Here is a 13,847-nt window from a genome sequence, read left to right as displayed (position 1 = left end):
AGAGTAAATGAAGACTGCTATGTCCATTCTTACATCCAACAACAAAACACCTCAATCCCTTTAGAAGACATTCTAGTCTACAGCTGCTCCGACGTCAAAACAATGGCGGACTGTGGCTCACTCAGGGCGGGTCTACGCTAAAACTGCAGTGTCAGTCAACAGTCTTGTGCTTGTGCAAAAGTACGTCACATTGCCCCGATTCTGAGAACGGCTTGTTCTGAGACAGTGCTTATGATTTATGGGGATTTAAAAAAAACACTGGGTGGATTTTTATCATTATAGGGTGGTTGTGTATACACACTGCCAACACACATTTATGCTCAAACGCCACGTAAAAATTAATTTTGCATAATAGGTGCCCTTTAAATAAAATATCTCCCTTTAGATATTTTTTATGCTCAAACAGCAACATTACAGACTAACTAAAGTTGAAAAAGTGAAAATGCATAATAGGACCCCTTTAAAGATTTGAAGTAGGCATACACTACGAGTGCACATTCAATACAATTAAGCACACTTCTTTTTCACAATGGTGTACAGTGTGTATGGAAACAATCTGATAACTGTTCATGGCGTGTCTGTCTCAGTAATTTTAAAGGTTTGGTTTACTTCAGAATTCAAATTTCCTGATAATTTACTCACCTCTATGTCATCCAAGATGTCTTTCTTTCTTCAGTCGAAAAGAAATTAGGTTTTTGAGGAAAACATTCCAGGATTTTTCTCCATATAGTGGACTTCAATGGCAACCAATGGTTTGAAGGTCCAAATTGCAGTTTTGAATGTAGCTTCAAAGGGCTCTACACGATCCCAGCCATGGAATAAGGGTTTATCTAGAGAAACGATCTGTCATTTTCTAAAAAATAAATAAAAATGTATATACTTTTTATTAATTCATAATTTTTACTTATTTATTAATAACCATGTATTTATTAATAACCAAGTATTAAAAAAAAAAGTATTAATAATTCTCAACTTGCGCACACTGATTTGATTGGACTACATTGGAATACATCACATCCGGTCGGCCGGTCGCATACGGTCTATTCGCAGAAGTTCAAATATTTCAACGGATCCAAAGTTCAAATCGTATACGCATATCCGCATACGCATATAATCGGAACTCCCTGCAGCTCTCGTACGACTCTCCATTGGAAATGAATGATTTCCGGTGCGATGGCTGTCGTTTGTCGTTTGTAATGGAAAGGCGGCTTAAGGCTCTGTCCACACGACGCGTTTAGCTGTATATGTAAAAAAATTTGTATCGTATTGCCGTTTTGGGACACTGAAACGTCTATGGTTACGTATGTAACCCTCGTTCCCTGAGTAGGGAACGGAGACGTTTCGTCGGATGACGACGAATGGGGTTTCGCTTAGAAAGCCTATCAACTTCGAGTATTACAAAACGAGCCAATGGCAAAGAAATGCCATGGGTTTGCGGAATTTGCATGGCGTAACTCCGCCCCACCTCATGGGTATAAAAGGAGGAAGCCGGCAACATGCAGATATGTTTCTTCGCTGAGGATCCAAGACTGAGCTCAGGCGATCCCCGCGGTACAGCGGAAAGTGGCAGGCAGACGTAACGTCTCCGTTCCCTTCTCAGGGAACCAGGGTTACATACGTAACCATAGACGTTCCCTTTCGTTGTCACTCCGAGTTACGTCGGATGACGACGAATGGGGTTACCAGTCCAATCACGCCACCTTCTCAGCTGTCTTCCAGTGCCCTGCGCAAATCGAGATCCCTGTCAAGACTGGACGAAGGACTCCATTTATCACAGGAATACCAAGGTACACTGGGAAGCATATCCCAAGCTTAGGGGAAGTATGCAATTAATGCCAACCCGGAGGGGGGGGGGGGGGGGGGGGGGTGACTTAGAGAATACACATATGACCCGAAGGAAGCATATGGAAAACACTGGGGTGTCCAGCCGCAGGTGGAATATTTCAATCCCAGGGGTGGCAAGGCGGCTTGCCGAGGGAAAGACACATGCTCAGAGAGGCTTACAGTGGAAATACACATGTGGGGGTCGCTCAGAGGAGGGACCATGCACACGGGAAGCACCTAGCCGATGCACAGTCAATAGACACTGGCGCCGACGTCAGGAGTGCTGGAGGAGCTCAGGGCTTTCGGGAAGCTCACCTGAGGAGAATATCGCACGTATCCAGTCCGTGGAGTGGAATGGTGAGCAAGTGAAGACACCTGAGCGGGTCGAGTACTAGCTGGTTGAAGCGAGTACATGAGAGGACACAGGCTCCACTCGGAGATTGTAGAATCTGGCGAATGTGTTAGGTGTCGCCCAGCATGCAGCTCTGCAGATGTCTGATAGCGAGGCACCATGCGTTAGAGCCCAAGAGGACGCCACACTCCGGGTGTGCAAGGGGCCACGGTCGACCTTGCTGCTTGTATGCCAAAGCAATGGCGTCCACTATCCAGTGAGACAACCTTTTCTTGGAGAGAGCCTTTCCCATCAGCTTCCCACCATAACAGATAAAGAGCTGGTCTGAGGTCCTGAAACACTGCGTTCTGTCTACATAGGCGCGGAGAGCGCGTACTGGACAGAGCAGTGCCAAGGTTGGGTCTGCCTCCTCCAGGGCCAGCACTTGCAGGTTCACCACCTGATCCCGGAAGGGAGTGGTAGGGACCTTGGGCACGTATCCAGGCCGGGGTCTCAGGATCACGTGAGAGTAAGCCGGCCCGAATTCCAGGCATGCTTCGTCAACGGAGAATGCGTGCAGGTCCCCTACCCTCTTGATGGAGGCCAGTGCAACCAGGAGCGCTGTCTTCATAGACAGGAATTTAAGCTCGACTGAATGCAGGGGCTCAAATGGAGCACTCTTCAGGGCAGTTAGAACCACTGAGAGGTCCCAAGAGGGAACGAGAGGAGGGCGAGGCGGATTTAGTCTCCTCGCTCCTCTCAGGAATCCTGATGACCAGGTCGTGCTTCCCCACCGACTTACCTTCGATGAGGTCATGGTGTGCGGCAATGGCGGCAACATAGACCTTCAGGGTGGAGGGAGACAGCCTTCGCTCCAGCCCCTGTTGAAGGAAGGAAAGCACAACGCTGATCGAGCATCTCCGGGGGTCTTCTCGGTGAGAAGAGCACCAGCTGACGAAGAGGTTCCACTTCAACGAATAGACGTGTCTAGTGGACGACGCCCTAGCGGAAGTGATGGTAGCCACCACCGCTGGTGGTAGGGTACTCAAACTTGCCTCGTCCCATCCAGGAGCCACACGTGGAGGCTCCAGAGATCGGGACGAGGTTGCCATAGGGTGCCCCGTCCCTGAGAAAGAAGGTTCTTCCTCAGAGGGATCGGCCAGGGAGGTGCTGTCGCGAGGAGTACTAGTTCGGGGAACCAGGTCCGGTTGGGCCAGTAAGGGGCAACCTGAATGACCTGCTCCTCGTCCTCCCTGACCTTGCGCAAGGTTTGCGCAAGAAGGCTCACCGGGGGAAACGCATACTTGCGGCCCTGCGGCCATTGTGCGCCAGAGCATCCGTGCCGAGCGTGCCCTCGGTCAGGGAATAGTACTGGGCGCAATGGGTCGAGTTGTGAGAGGCAAACAGATCTATCTGTGCGTCCCCGAACTGGTCCTAAATCGGCTGAACCGACTGGGGATGGAGTCACCATTCTCCAGGGAGTGGCTGAAGCCGTGAGAGCTCGTCGGCTGCACAGTTCAGCGCTCCGGGATGAAGATGGCTCGAAGCGACCTCAGATGCTTCTGACTCTATAGGAGGAGGTGGTGAGTGAGTTGTGACATACGGCGGGGGCGTAGACCACCTTGACGGTTGATATACGCTACAGTGGCGGTATTGTCTGAACGGACTAGTACGTGTTGACCCTTGAGCAGCGCCCGGAAGCGGTGCAGGGCAAGGCGTACTGCCAACAACTCGAGGCAATTGACATGCCATAGCCGCTGGGGTCCTGTCCAGGAGCCCGCAGCAGCATGTCCATAGCACATGGCGCCCCAGCCCCTGGTGGAGGCATCTGTTGAGACAACAACATGCCGGGAAGCTCGTTCCAGGGGGACACCTGCCCTGAGAAAACTGAGGTTCGACCACGGGGTGAAGAACTGACGCGAGGTCGGAGTAACTGGTACTCGGAGTGTGCCGTGTTGCCATGCCCACCTCGGGACTCGGTCGCGAAGCCAAAGCTGAAGCGGTCTCATATGAAGCAATCCGAGCGGCGTGACCGCGGCTGCAGATGCCATATGCCCCAGGAGCCTCTGAAAGAGTTTCAGTGGAACCGCACTCCTGCCCTCGAATTGTCTCAGGCAAGTCAGCAGTGACTGCGCACGCTCGCTCGTAAGCTGCGCGGACATGGCGACCGAGTCGATGTCCATACCGAGAAAAGAGATCCTCTGCACGGGGCAAAGTTTGCTCTTCTCCCAGTGGACCCGAAGGCCCAGACGAGCTAGGTGCCAAAGCACTAGGTCCCTGTGTTCGCAAACCTGATCTCGAGAGTGAGCTAGGATCAGCCAGTCGTCGATATAACTCAGGATGCGAACCCCGTGTTCCCGAAGGGGAACAAGGGCAGCCTCAACGACCTTCGTGAAGATGCGAGGAGACAGGGCTAGCCCCAAAGGGAGAACCGCGTACTGGTATGCCTGCCCCTCGAAAGCAAACCGTAGGTACGGTCTGTGTCGAGGAAGAATGGAGACATGAAAGTAGGCGTCCTCCAGGTCGATCCCTGCAAACCAACCCTGGGGCCGTATGCATTCGAAAACGCGTTTGGCGGTGAGCATCTTGAACGGCATCCTGTGAAGGGAGCGGTTCAGCACGCGCATGTAGAGGATTGGCCGTAACCCACCGGTTTTCTTGGGGACAATGAAGTAGGGACTGTAGAAGCCGGACCTCATCTCGGCTGGAGGGACAGTCTCGATTGCACCCTTCGCCAGCAGGGTGGCAATCTCTGCTCTCATGATAGGGGCATTGCCACCGACCAAAGTGGAGCGGACTCCCCTGAAGCGGGATGGAGACCGTGAGAACTGAATCGCATTGCCGAGCCTGACTGTCGCGCGATCCAGCGGGACAGACGGGGAAGCTCTAGCCAGGCTCCCAGGAACTGAACCAGCGGGATCCTGCGAACCACAGGCGTCCCCCCCCGGAGGGGCAGCGAAGCGGATTAACTGGGCCAGGCGTGGACGGCATAGCGGCCCGGTGTGGGGGCACAGTTAGCAACCGCGCCCTGGCAGAGGGGGCTAGGGGAGGACCAAGCTGGTCGTCCCGTGGGGGCCTGCTCTGCCAGGGGTCTGGCGACAGAGGGGGACAGGGGCGAAGCGGTCCGTGGACGGCACGCCGTGTCAACCGCCTCTGGGACAGAGGGGGGCGAGGAGAGCACGGCTTGTGGGCGGCGCTCTGTGTCGCCCGAGAACTCTGTGAGCTCAGGGAAGAGGGGATTGTTTCTGTTTTTAACCACATTAGGGTGCTGCCCACCCGTGGGTGAGCAGCGGGGAATGGAGAACAAAAGATTCTCCCCCGGCCCTCCACCGGGGGAAGGAGTGGTCCTGCTACCACCTCCTGAGAAACAACCATCATCCCTGAGCAGCCCGTCTCAGGAGCGCCGCTTGGCCCGGCGTTTAGCAGGGGGCGGGGCAGGAGAGGGCTGTGGCGCCTTCTTATGGCTTCCTCCGCGATCGTCCCTGGGTGGAGACTGCTGCGTGGTCCGAGTGGGAGGGGTGGGAGCCGCAGGAGGGCGCCCTCGGCGGGAAACAGGTCGAGGCGTCTGCCCGGCCGGCTGGGTGGAGGCAGCAGCGGGCCGGCGGGGCAGAATGTGTCTGATGACCTCGGTCTGTTTCTGGGTAGTTGAAAACTGTTGGGCAAAGTCTTCAACTGCACCGCCGAAGAGGCCGGCCTGGGACAAGGGGGCATTAAGCAGACGGGTCCGCTCGGCGTCCCAAATGTCAGCCAGGTTCAGCCACAGATGTCTCTCCTGGACCACAGCTGTGGACATCACCAAACCCAGGGAGCGCACGGTAACCTTCGTCTCCCGGAGAGCAAGGTCGGTCGCGGCGCGCAGCTCATCAAAGAGCCCTGGGTTTGTCCTGCCCTTGTGCATGTCTCTGAGCATCTGGGCCTGGTAGACCTGCAGAGTGGCCATAGCATGCAGTGAAGCAGCTGCCTGTCCCGCCGCTCTGTAATACTTCGGCACTAGGGGCGACGAAAATCTACAGGCTTTGGATGGGTGCTTAGGCTCGCCCCGAGAAGAAGCACTCTGAGGACATAGTTGCATGGCAACAGAGCGTTCAACCGGGGGAAGCCCAGTGTACCCACGGGCAGCTGCCTCATCGAGGGGAGGAAAGGCGGATGAGACCAGCGAGCGGACCCGAGAAGACAGGGGGGTCTTCCAGGACTTCGAGATCTCATCATGCACATCCGGGAAGAAAGGTATTGGGGTTTGCCTAGGACGAGGGTCGGCGGCCTTACCCAAAAACCAAACGTCCAGCCGCGAGCGCTCGGGACAGGGTGGAGGCCTCCACTCAAGTCCGATGCTCGCGGCTGCCCGGGAAAGCATGGCCGTCATCTCCGGATCAGACTCGAGCACAGCCGTATGCACACCGGAAGGTGGAAGCTGTGACGAGCCCTCACTTCCAGAAGACTCAAACCCACCTAGTGATGCTGCAACAGACATGCCATCTTCCTCTGTAGCTTCAACTGAAACACGCGGGCCACCAGAGGGTAGACTTGCGGGGATCAGCAGTTCACTAGCGGGCACCGTCATTGAAGAGGGGGGCTGGGGTCACGGACACATAGTCGGCGCCTTGTTCCAGACCGTAAACCTCAGGTCACCCTGGCCACCAGCCGCAGGACGGGGGGTGGATGAGGGGACTCTCACTCTTGCGAGTTCACGGAGTCTCGACCGTAATGACGCGATGGTCATGTTCCCACAGAGAGAACATGAGTCATCCACGTGCGCTGCTCTAGCATGATCAATGCCCAAACATACTATGCAACGCTCGTGCCCATCAGAGTCCGATACCAATCTGCCGCAACCAGAAGTACACGGGCGAGACATCTTTAAAAAGACGTGCCACGTGTAAGCTCTTTTAGTGAGAGAAAACTCAAGTGTTGAAGCACCCGGGGAGAAACGCACCGACTGGCAGACCACTGCAACAGATCAGCAGGAAGCACGCTCTCGCCGTAGATCGCCATCACCCCAACACTCGAGGTACTCGTTTGTGAAGCTGACAATTCAGAGATGGCTTGTGGAGAGAAGAATACACTTGGCTCCGAAGCGAAAACATATCTGCATGTTGCCGGCTTCCTCCTTTTATACCCATAAGGTGGGGCGGAGTTACGCCATGCAAATTCCGCAGACCCATGGCATTTCTTTGCCACTGGCTCGTTTTGCAATACTCGAAGTTGATAGGCTTTCTAAGCAAAACCCCATTCGTCGTCATCCGACGTAACTCGGAGTGACAACGAAAGGGAACCGCTTTTTTCTGAAACCGGGTCCCAGAGTGGATAAATCTGAAAACAACACACTTGCGTTTTCGTGTGTACAGCCAATCCGTATATTTTGTGAAACAATGATGTCATCACCCCACGTGTCGACTAGTCAGACACCGCTAAGTCACGTAACAGCAACATCAACTGCCGACTACATGCTTGTGTTCATGCTGCAGAAGCTACTGAGCCTCTTTTATTTCTCTATTTTACTTCTTTATTTATTTATATTTTCTTTCTTATGCTATGATGCTTGTCTGTTGTCTGAGTAAGACATTTCATATTTTGTAGGGATGGGCATTTCAAGCTAAAATAATTTTCGACGATCGCTGGGAATTATTTGATTATTATTCAAAAAACGCACCCCTGCCCACCGATAAAACGGCGTTTGCTCAAATTCCACTCTGACATTAAATTTCTCTGTACTGTAGGCTAGCCTTTAGCCATTAAAGGTGCAGTGTGTGATTTTTAGCGGCATCTAGTGGTGAGGTTAGGAATCCGACAGGAAAATATGTCATCGTCTGAGACAGCAGAGAGTAGCCAGTTCAGAAATGAGGTTTGTTTACAAGGATAAATTAAGAAATTATGTTTACTTAATTATTCAGTAAAACTATATGTTATTGCGAATATTATTGTTACTTGTTCATCATTGTGTCAGTGTTTTATTCGCTGAGGAACATAGTAACGAAATACGTTTGTCCGTTTAGGGCTACTGTAGAAACATGTGGGCGCATTTCAATGTAAGGGGATCCGTGCATGTAGATAGAAACTGCTCATTCTAAGGTAATACAAATATAATGGTCTTTATACACCACTGAAAACTTATTTTTCATGGTAGTGACGAAACGCGCTCTGTAGCGCTGTTTATTCGCTGTTGGCTACGGTAGAAACATGACGAGACAATATGTCGACCTCCATAGAATGGGGTGCCCACGGTTATGGAGATATAAATGTCTCATTCTAAGGTAATAAAAACATATCGGTTCATTATGCAAGGTCTTTATACACCACTGAAAACATAGTTATGGATCTTATATTGCCTTTCTGTCAATAGATCCTCACAAATATTACACATTGCACCTTTAAAGAAAACGTATTTAGTTTCATATTTATGTTATAAATGATGTTATTTTTTAATTGAATCTATTATATGAAAAGTTATGAGTAATCATAAGATGCGCAATATATCGGGAGACATAATTTTGACCACATTAAGTTTTGTTTTGTATAAAGTCTTTCTTTAAAGTGAATTTCGTTTTGTATAAAGTGTATCTTAATTTTAATCAATGTTTCATTAACCATTTGCCTGGATTTAATAAATAAGAAGCAAATATAGCAGACAATATAATCAAGGCATGGAAGCACTGCGATATAACTTGCATTGCTCGTGACCTGGAGCTCATCTCATAAATGAACCGAAACTCAGAATATATATCTATAGAAAGCTTGAAATGTCTACTTAAAAACAAAACAATTCAAATCGAAAAGAAACAGACAACTCTCTTATGTAATCTGTATGAAGTGTCCATAATGTTCAATAAAGTTCTTGGTAAAAAAGATAAAAAGAAAAGAAGAAGCTTCTGTGCCTAATATTATTATATATGTCGCGCAAGGTTTATGCGCATGCTCTAAGTCTTCTTCTCCATTTTTAGTGTATCTCTGTGGCAGAATTACAGCGCTACATACTGGTCTGACATGTATACTAGATCGTTTTAAGTCTGTTTCAGTGGTTTCGTGTGTACGCAGATATTTCTTGAGACGCCGCCGTGTTTACGGATTATTTTTTAGAACGAGGAAAAAAAACATTGGACAGGGAAATCTCTGGCTTCGTGTAGATGTGGCCTAAGTCAAATGCCCCTTTACAAAAAAAAGGTTAAACAACGATGGGGGACAATTTTGAACCTTGGAGGTGAAAATTATATGGGAGTTTTTTGCCTTACCACGGTACTTCTGCATATGTCATGTGTGACCTTTCCAACATGATTACGTAATGTGAGGTACAGCGCAGAGTTCTGCAAGATGAGCATTTGTGGCTAAAAAGTATATACATTTTATATTTTTTTGAAAATCACAGATCGTTTCTCTAGATAAGTCCCTTATTCCTCGGGCTGGGATTGTGTAGAACCCTTTGAACCTGCATTGAAACTGCAATTTGGACCTTCAACCCATTGGTTGCCTTTGAAGTCCACTATATGGAGAAAAATCTTGGAATGTTTTCCTCAAAAATCTTAATTTATTTTTGACTGAAGAAAGACAAACGTAAACATCTTGGATGACATTGGTGTGAGTAAAATATCAGGAAATTTTAAATCTGAAGTGACAGTCCTTTAAATGTTAGGCTGTCTTCATGATTTGTTTTGTGATGTTATTTGTTCTCATTACAGAAATTAGAAGAATTCACAGCTTTTCAGGTATGTGTAGGAATAATTGGTAAAACTTTACAATAAGGTCGAATTAGTTAACTTTAATCCATTAACTAACATTAACTAACAATGTACAATACATTTGTTGCTGTATTTATTAATATTTGTTAATGTCCGTTAATAAAAAAAATACAACTCTTTGTTTTTGTCAGCTCAGGTCCATTCAACTTAATTTAAATTATTTATTAGTAAAGATTGAAATTAACATGATTAATAAATGCTTTAAAAGTATTGCTCATTGTTAGTTCACGTTAATGCAGTTAACTAATGTTAACAAATGAAATGAAGCTCAAACATCAAGTATCTGAGAATCTTGTCTTTGCTCAGTGGACGTGACTCTGGATGCAGAAACAGCACATCCACACTTAGAGGTGACTAGAGACGGCAAAGTGGTCAGAGACACTGGAAAAAGCCATGACATCCCAGGCAGTCCACAACAGTTCGACTTGGTTGGAGGAGTCCTGGGAAAACCTTGCATCACATCGGGAAGAGCTTTCTGGGTCGTGGAGGTGGGGAAGAAGGTGGGTTGGGAACTCGGGGTGATGAGAGAAGGTGCAAACAGGAAAGGGAAAGTCTCCTACAAACCCAGCGAGGGATACTGGTCCATTGTGCTCTGCGGTCAAAACATGTATGGAGCTTTTGAAGACCCTCCAGTCCTGCTGCATCTCAACACCAAACCCCAGAAGCTCGGAGTGTTTGTGGACTGTGAAGAGGCTCTGGTCTCCTTCTATGATATGGTGGCTCTGTCACATATTTACACATTTACTAAGTGTAACTTTCATGGTGCAATCCGTCCATACTTCAATCCTCATCCCAACAAAGATGGGAACAACTCAAGTCCACTGGTAATTTGTGCTGTCAATCAAACTGATGTCTCTGTGTGAGAGAAAGGGCAAATCTTGATTTTGAAACAAAGAAGGATCAGAAAGTTTATATACAGTATATATGAGGAGTTCTTTTCCAAAACGCTATAAATCCATTTCAATAGTTTTCAGGAAAATTACATTTTTTACCTAGACCCACACATTTTGTGAATATTCAATTTATCCTGTTAAAATGTTTTATTGGCTCAGTCTGAACATGTTGAACAATGATAATTAAATCAAACAACAATATTGTTTATGATAAATTAAAAGTTAATTTTATTTTTCAAAACGCTATAAATCCATCAATTTTTTCAAAACGCTATAAATCCATCAATTTTTTACAACAAAACGAGAACATGCAACATAATCAGGGGCTCATACTATAAATTAATATAAATTAAATTTAGTAACACATTTAGGCTAATAGTCATTTGGTGCAGAACCTGAAAATAGTAATGATATCAATAGCTATTCAATAAGTTATTTAGTAATACATTCAGAGTCATGTTTAGTAAAGTGTCAAACCTGTAACAAGTACCAATTTGTCCACTACATATGCATGAAAAAAAAAACTAATTATTAAAAATATTCGATAATGATAACGATATTCAAAAGTAGTGATGGGCACCCCTCCACCACATGCACACACACATGCATGTACACAGCATGTGAGCAAAGCGGAGCGGCGTGACGCTTAAATATACGTTTAACTAAAACTTAAACATACATTTCATATTTATGTTTAATAATGTAATGTTATTTTTTTATTTCATTTATGTTGATTATATGAAAAGGGAACCACATGAGATGAGTAAGATAGGATCATAAGATGCCCAATATATCGGAAAAAAAAATGGAATGGATCAGACATGATTTTGACCACTTATTAAGTTTTGTTTTGTAGAAAGCCTTTCTTTAAAGTGAATTTCGTTTTGTATAAATTGTATCTTCATTTTAATCAATGTTTCATCAACAAATTGACTGGATTAATAAATAAGAAGCAAATATAGCAGACATATAATCAGGGGTGTAGTACCAAATTTTGGGCCCTGGGTACAAACCATCTAGCTGGGCCCCCCGCCACGTACTTTTGATTTGAGCGCGGCGACTTCTCCAACGGGGGGGGGGGGGGGGGGGGGGGTGAGAGAGAAGGAGACGGACTCTTGATTTGAGCGCTGCGACTTATCCAACGGGGGGGGGGGGGGGGGCAGGGGGTGTGGATGAGAGAGATACGGAGACGGACTTTTGATTTGAGCGCGGCGACTTCTCCAACGGGGGGGGGGGGGGTGGACGGACTTTTGACTTCAGCTCGGCTTCTTCTAAGGGCCCCCCCCCTGCCTCGGGCCCTGGGTACTCGGTACCCTTTTTCCCCCCGCTACCACGCCCCTGCATATAATCAGGACACGGAGGCGCCCGCGCGTGAACTGGAGCACGTCTCATAAATGAACCGAAACACAGGAATACTTGCCTCACAGTCCTGAGAAGTATATCTATAAAAAGCTTGAAATGTCTACTTTTAAACAAAACAATAAAAAACGTAAATAAATTGGCTACTCTCTGTGTATGTAGGCTAATTCGAAGTATGCATTTCTCTCTACATGCGCGTTCACTACTGCGAAGATGGCTAGTCAGCATCGTCAACTTTATCTTTGCAGCTGACACTGACAGAAAACACTAGTTGAATTCAAAAATAAACAATTCAAATGTTTCATGCATAATCATTACTTTTGTCGGTTCTTTGTGGCAAGCTTTATGCGTGCGTTGAGATGCGGAATGGGCAGTTAAATGAAAAAATGCAGAAAGTTTTCTCTGAGTGTTGTGTTTAGGGGTAGGGTTAGTGGATAGAATATACAGTCTGTACAGTATGAAAATGTATGTCTATGGAAAGTCCCCATGGAAACCCAACATAAATAAAGCATGCTAAATGATGTTTTGAATATATAAAAATGCAGTATAAAAATCATTGTCAATGGAGTAAAAAAAAAAAAAAAAACATGTGTGCCTGTGTGTCCATATATTTATGCTCTGTGTCCAAATATTGCTATTGATATCTCCACTCTGCCAAATGAAGAGGCACAACAACATTGCTACCTTTTGCTTTACAGCTTTTTGATTGTCAACCAAATGCACAGGATAGATCATTTATACCTTCATTACTTTTGTTCTAAGTTGTACAGTTAACATCAAAGTGGATTGTTCGTTTAACATGTATTATCATCATCATCATGGAATTAACCAATGTTAATGCAAGTTACCCTGAAATTAATTGTTCTCATAACTCATTGATTACTTTCTCATTTTCTTTATTGACATAATTGATGATTAATATTAATTGTAGGCACTAAGAGGAAGATATTTTCTATCCACACACTGCATTGTTGTCCATGTAAATCGTGCAAAATTGGGGCAGGTGAGCAAATTACACATGCAAATCCACAGGGAAGTGTTTGCTTTGAGAGTGCTGAATGCTTGCAAGAGACTCAAGATATTCACATCTTTCACAATGTGCATTGTTGTCCATGTAAATCGTGCAAAAGCAGGGCGGGTGAGCAAATTACACATGCAAATCCAAAGGGAAGGGTTTGCTTTGAGAGTGCTGAATGTTTTGTTGAAAAGTGAATGCTGAATGCTGAAAAGAAAATTATTACTTTTATTTCTAACTTGAAAATTTGTATAAGTCGCTTTCTGAAATGCGTGCTTGAGTTTAACATTTGAATGAGGAAAAATCTGTGTTAGGTTTGATAAGACTGCTGAGGAAAAATCTTGTCAATGTCTCAAGATGAAAGCATTTGAAATGTCAGCATTTGAGTGCGTCTAAAGACTTCAAGAAGCAAACTACTTCGAGAAATGACGAGTCAGCCAGTCCTTGGCACTCCTAACAGAGTTATTTTGGGTTTTCTGGCAGCCATGCGAGTCGAATGAATGATGGATTCTGTGTAGAAGCTGCATCAGGGTGAGGTTAGATGAGACTGTTTCACATTCACTTTGTCCCCATGATTTTGCGTAGTTAGATGAACATGTTTTGTTGTTCCTTATCAAAGAAACATTTAACCGTATCGTCATCAATCCTAACCATAAACTATCACTAAAATAATTTATCAGCTATAAAACGCACCC

At 46.5% G+C, this 13,847-nt stretch overlaps 1 protein-coding gene across 1 annotated transcript in view; it reads left to right on the top strand.

Moving 5' to 3' along the window:
* The window catches only part of LOC143710829 (E3 ubiquitin-protein ligase TRIM21-like), a 50,831-nt gene extending 38,154 nt beyond the window's left edge, over positions 1-12,677 (top strand). Inside the window, exons 6-7 of the mRNA XM_077202075.1 lie at positions 9,826-9,852; positions 10,192-12,677. Of these exons, the coding sequence (XP_077058190.1) occupies positions 9,826-9,852; positions 10,192-10,748 (584 nt within the window). The 3' untranslated portion in view covers positions 10,749-12,677. The remainder of the gene's footprint in view (positions 1-9,825; positions 9,853-10,191) is intronic.
* Positions 12,678-13,847: the final 1,170 nt, after the last annotated feature.

The sequence above is a fragment of the Siphateles boraxobius genome, unplaced genomic scaffold (genome assembly GCF_051911475.1).
Source record: "Siphateles boraxobius isolate OS27281-9 unplaced genomic scaffold, OSU_SipBor_1 48, whole genome shotgun sequence".
NCBI classification, from domain to species: Eukaryota; Metazoa; Chordata; class Actinopteri; order Cypriniformes; family Leuciscidae; genus Siphateles; species Siphateles boraxobius.
Note: the sequence above shows the minus strand (reverse complement) of the source record. Positions and strands in the feature narration are given on the sequence as shown.